The sequence below is a fragment of the Penaeus chinensis genome, chromosome 24, assembly GCF_019202785.1.
Source record: "Penaeus chinensis breed Huanghai No. 1 chromosome 24, ASM1920278v2, whole genome shotgun sequence".
NCBI classification, from domain to species: Eukaryota; Metazoa; Arthropoda; class Malacostraca; order Decapoda; family Penaeidae; genus Penaeus; species Penaeus chinensis.
Genome location: NC_061842.1, coordinates 32,540,561 through 32,545,560, shown reverse-complemented (window position 1 = coordinate 32,545,560; position 5,000 = coordinate 32,540,561). Strand labels below are relative to the sequence as shown.

Sequence of the window (5,000 nt, the reverse complement as noted above, 5' to 3'; positions counted from 1 at the left end):
ACTAATCCAAGTGCAAGTTGGAGTCCAAGGGTAATGTTTTTATATGTCTTTATGTTTTCTCTCATCATTATCACTATTTTCCGTCTCTTTCTAGATAAGGGGCAAGGAAAGTCAAAGGAGAACAAGAAAGACAAGAAAGACAAGAAAGACAAGAAAGATGAAGGAAGAAAAAGAGAACATAGTGGTAAGAATGATCATTTTCAAATTTGTGGTACTTGTTTACCATTCATCTGTGTTGAACAGTGTTGTTTTCCCAGATATAAAAGCAAGATTCTGAATGCAAGACGGTCTTTCTTACTACTTGTTCCTTTGTGCAACTGTGATATCTGTCATCTGGTGTGAAGTGGAGTGATGGATTAGGGGAGATCTTTTTCAGAATTGTGTGGGCATCGTTTAGGGATTTTATTTCGAGTTCAAGCGGATTATTGGTGTGCAGGGTGTCGCTTGTTTTCTTTCTTTCTTTCTTTCTTTATTTATTTATTTATTTTTTATTTTTTTTTTTATTTTTTTTTATTTTTTTTTTATGGTACATTGGGATTTTGTTTCAGACTTCACAGTTTTAAGTCTTTAGCCACAGATGTTTTTGCAGTCTCTCACAGTATCTGATCCCTTTTGTCTTGCATTATTATTTGTCCACCAGCTCAATGCCTCTGTTTCTCTTTTGTTTTTGTTTTTTTTGTTTTCTTTTTGCTGCCATATGAAACAGTAGCAAATATTAGATGGTATTGTTGAACAAGATTGTGAAAATTGGAAAAAACTACGGCCTTGTGTGTTAGTGCTACATCCTTAGATTATGCTAAGGAGGATAAGCAGCAGCAGCAGCAGCAGCAGCAGCAGCAGCAGCAGCAGCAGCAAAAAAAAAAAAAAAAAAAAAAAAAAAAAAAAAAAAAAAATATATATATATATATATATATAATAATAATAAAAATAATACTAATAATAATAATAATAATAATAATAATAATCATAATAATTGATAGAGCTGTGATGGTTAATCGAAAGGGGTTTCAGGGAATTTTTAATATATTTGAAGATTGGGTTATGATTATAGACTAAGCTGTGTTTTTTGACATGCTTAGTGAAGACTTGTATTTTTTAAAGTGATTTAGTAATAAGTATTTAACTCCTAAAGGACATATTAACTGTTTGGGTATTCTTGTGTGAGGAGGCTGGGCAATCTGGGCGTTATTCATGTGGGATGTCAAAAAATTATATTGTTGTCAAGTCATGTAATGTATATTTTGTATGTTACAGAAATACAGCTAATGTTTTTTTTTTTTTTTTTTTTTTTTTTTTTTTGTGTGTGTGTAATTTGAATTTGCATCAGATCATAGTTAGGGATCATATGGAAAGAGGGCTTCAGAAAAGTGGGATCATATTGCTCTCAATAAGAACTGCAGCTTTACTTAAACTTCAAATTATTACAATCGTCATCACCAACAACAATATTTTTATTATGATTTTAAAATTTTTTTTATAGTCTTTTTCCATATTTTCTTGAAGCATGAATTTTCCTCCTTCCTCTGCCAGGAAACAGCACATCGCTTACGAAGAAGCACCGACGAGAGAGCAGGAGCGAACCCATCAAGGCCACAACGCCAGAACCGCGCCAACGAAAGGACAGCGAAGGTGAAATCGGCCAGTTTGTTGTCTCACCACATGTGTCTTCACCCCCAAGCGACCCCCCAGAGCCAGAACAACTGATCGAGGCGCTGCAGGTATTTCTATAGTTTAAGAAAATGTCAATGATGAATATATGGATATAATGACATAGATAGGAATGTAAGAGTATGAATGTGTAAATTTGTTAAGTATGTATACAAATGCTCTTTGACTTCAGATGTGGTCATATCCTGTTATGTCCATTAGAGTAAAATATTTACAATTGCTAACCAAAATCATATAACAAAGCCTTGAATCTTGAATACCTCATGCGTTTTATTGAATATTGTACAGAAAGTGTAGAGCATTAGTTGATTACCGTCTTGATAACATGGCTAATTGTGAGCTTTGGCTAGCTTCCACTATTCAGTATTGCATGTCATTATCCTGGATAAAATATTAACATCCAAAAGTACTATTTCTATTTCATCGACACATCACTTTTATGTCATCATTTAGTTTGAAACTCATAAGGTGAACCATCGCAACTTGTGAAAAATCTGTATATGTATAGATAGATAAGTAGATAGAGGGTTAGATGAATTCATAGATAATATTTACACATTTTGTTTGTTTGTCAGACTGTTTTAATGTCTTATAATTAGGTTACATATTTTCATATTTTGAAAATAAGTTTCTGTTTGAAGGGAAAATTAAACTTATTTCAACTATATATATAGTGAACCAAATCATGAGTATCTGTGCTCAGGATCCTGTTCCTGCCCATGGGGACTTGCGGTACAGGGTTTGTTAGGGAAAATTGAATAATGTGAAACTATAAAAAAATAACACAAATAAGATGGTGTTACTTATTCATATATCTAGATACATATCATTTGTATTTTTTTTTTGTTTATTGGTAAGAATAGGTTTTATTTACTTTTTAATCAGAAGCAAGTGGTAACTAGGGTAACTTTTTTATTTTTGTTGCTCTGTTGTGTAATAGGTTTTTGATTTATGACAATGAAATCCTTTTGTTGTGCATAAAATCAAGCCCTTGTAGTGCCAGGAACCAAAATTTGTGTGGTTAGAACTTGAAAAATGAGGCTTCAGTTGTAGCTGGTGGGACAGAGAAGCTGAAGTTGTAGAGCCATTTGTTAGTGAATACAATAAATGAACTTCTATTACAGTGGGTATGGAATGTATTCTTGCCATCCATACCAATTGGGATAAAGGTTTGGGCTTTATTGTTTTATTGGTATGCAAATCGCTATATGTAATTATGCCATTTCAAATGCCTTTCATCCCATAGGAGCTTGAGAGTGCTGCCACCTCAGATGCAGTTATCAGGGAGAAGATTGCTAATCTCCCCGCAGAAGTTTCAGATGTAAACCTTCTTAACAAACTACAAGGTGAGTATGGAATATGTCCTCAGGAGTTCGTAGTTTTGCTCCAGTATACTCTCTGCTACTTCTGATTGGTGGTACTGCTGTGGATAAACACGATATTCCCTCTTTGCAGATCTGGCTGCGGGTCGTGCACTCTGCCAGAAAGTTGAGGAAGCACTTTCCATGTTAGAGGCCTACAATAAGAGACTTGCAGAAGAGATGGAAGCTCGCAAGGCTGTGGCCCGCATGCTTCATGACTACATTGCATACCAGAAGGACCTCCTCGCACAAGCAGAAGAAACGCTAGAAGTGAGAATCAAGTCTCTTTATTATTAGTGTTAATTAGGGCCAGTACTTCTCTGTTCATATTTTTACAGCCTTGACTCATACCATTTCTTGACAATTGTTGAATGATAGCCTGTATCCTAATTTTGAACAGAGTTAGGGTAAGATGTGCAATTGATATACAAAAAAATCAGGGATAATGCTATTTGAGAGGCTATCCCTGCCCTCCTTATCAATAAATTATTGTTGTATTTGGCAAGAATATTAGGAGATTGTGGTAGTTTTATACAGCATTAGATGATTTTGAATTTTGACTGGCCAATTTGGTGCGTATCTATTTTAACCCCTGGTCCAACAGGTACACCAACCTTGCACAATAGGTACTCACACTAATATCTCCCAAAATAATAATGCTTGATTGGTCTTCTTTACACATACTAGACTTCACTCCTTACTTTACTGATTTATCTATGTATAACAAAGTCGATAGAGTTTACTTCATTTTTAACCCTTTACCACGTGCTGAGGCGTCATAACATATCGCTCGATTTGTGGAGTGTGGGTGTATGTTGCGGCGACGTGCCAAAGCGCTACGGGCCGGGGGTTCGGCTTGATATAGTGAACTCCCACTCTCAATTCTGCTCTTTGCCATTAATCTCCAGAATATAGTTTAAAAAAAACAAAAAAACTTCACCCGTCAGTAAGGGGTTAATGGCAATGGGTAGAACATGGTAATGAAAAAGTAGCAGTGAGATTTGTTGTTTGTTTTGCCTAGAAATTATGATGTTCAGTTTTGTATAGTGGTAGAAGTAGTTGAAAGGAGGAAAGGAAATTAATGGTTAAATACATTTTTATGTACTTAGCACAACCTAAGAACTGCTAGCCTGTCATTTGAGAAGGGAAAATATTACTGACTTGATATCAGATGGAAAACAAAGTCCTAACCTGACTACTGAACTTACCACATGGCATATCCAGTAGAGTTAGTTCAGTGCAGCTTTAATGGTTTATTTAAAATATTTCGTTTTACATTTTTTAACCGCTGCGGTACAGTGGTAACTCGTGCGGCTGTAGGCCGGAGGGTCCGCAAGCGCACGGGTTTGATTCCCGGCCACGGTCCGAGGTTAGGAAGGGCATCCACTCGGGTAACGGTCTCCACCTGCCAATACCTGCCTGCCTTTCACGGGGTAGGCCCGTCCTAGCCCTTGTCCAAAATGGGAGTTTCGTGACGTTAAACCGAAATCATATCAATCTCATGCATGTTTCCAGCACTCCTCGAGCCTAAGTCAACCCGCAGACTGAAATAAAACAAATAAAGAGTAAAGTAACTGCACCACTAAAACTAAAAGTGGGAAACCATAACTTTTCGTAAGGTAACATCATTTTTTTTTCTCTCTCTCTCTCCAGGAACATCGTCAGAAGCAAGGGAAGGTGAAGAAGGTCAGAGAGGAGTTAAGAGCGCACCTTCAGAACCTTCCAGATATCTCAAAACTGCCAAATATTAGAACAGGGGGCCTGGCTCCTTTACCTTCTGCGGGCGACCTCTTCACATGATCTCGTGGACTGTAGGGTTATAATTTTTTTTTTCGTCACTTGTTATTTTGTGATACCTAAATGCCCAGAACTATTAAATAGTTCTGATGGACAGTACTAGCATGAAGTATAGATATTCTTATTGTTATGTGATTATAAAATATGAGGTGTGAATGATGGGTATTGTGATGT

General features: G+C 36.3%; 1 protein-coding gene across 1 annotated transcript in view; it reads left to right on the top strand.

The window, feature by feature from the left end:
* LOC125038353 (regulation of nuclear pre-mRNA domain-containing protein 1B-like) overlaps nt 1-5,000 on the top strand; it is a 16,992-nt gene that overhangs the window by 10,018 nt on the left and 1,974 nt on the right. The window contains exons 3-7 of the mRNA XM_047631836.1: nt 95-184; nt 1,531-1,718; nt 2,915-3,014; nt 3,124-3,299; nt 4,683-5,000. The exon at nt 4,683-5,000 is cut by the window's right edge and continues 1,974 nt beyond it. Of these exons, the coding sequence (XP_047487792.1) occupies nt 95-184; nt 1,531-1,718; nt 2,915-3,014; nt 3,124-3,299; nt 4,683-4,829 (701 nt within the window). The 3' untranslated portion in view covers nt 4,830-5,000. The remainder of the gene's footprint in view (nt 1-94; nt 185-1,530; nt 1,719-2,914; nt 3,015-3,123; nt 3,300-4,682) is intronic.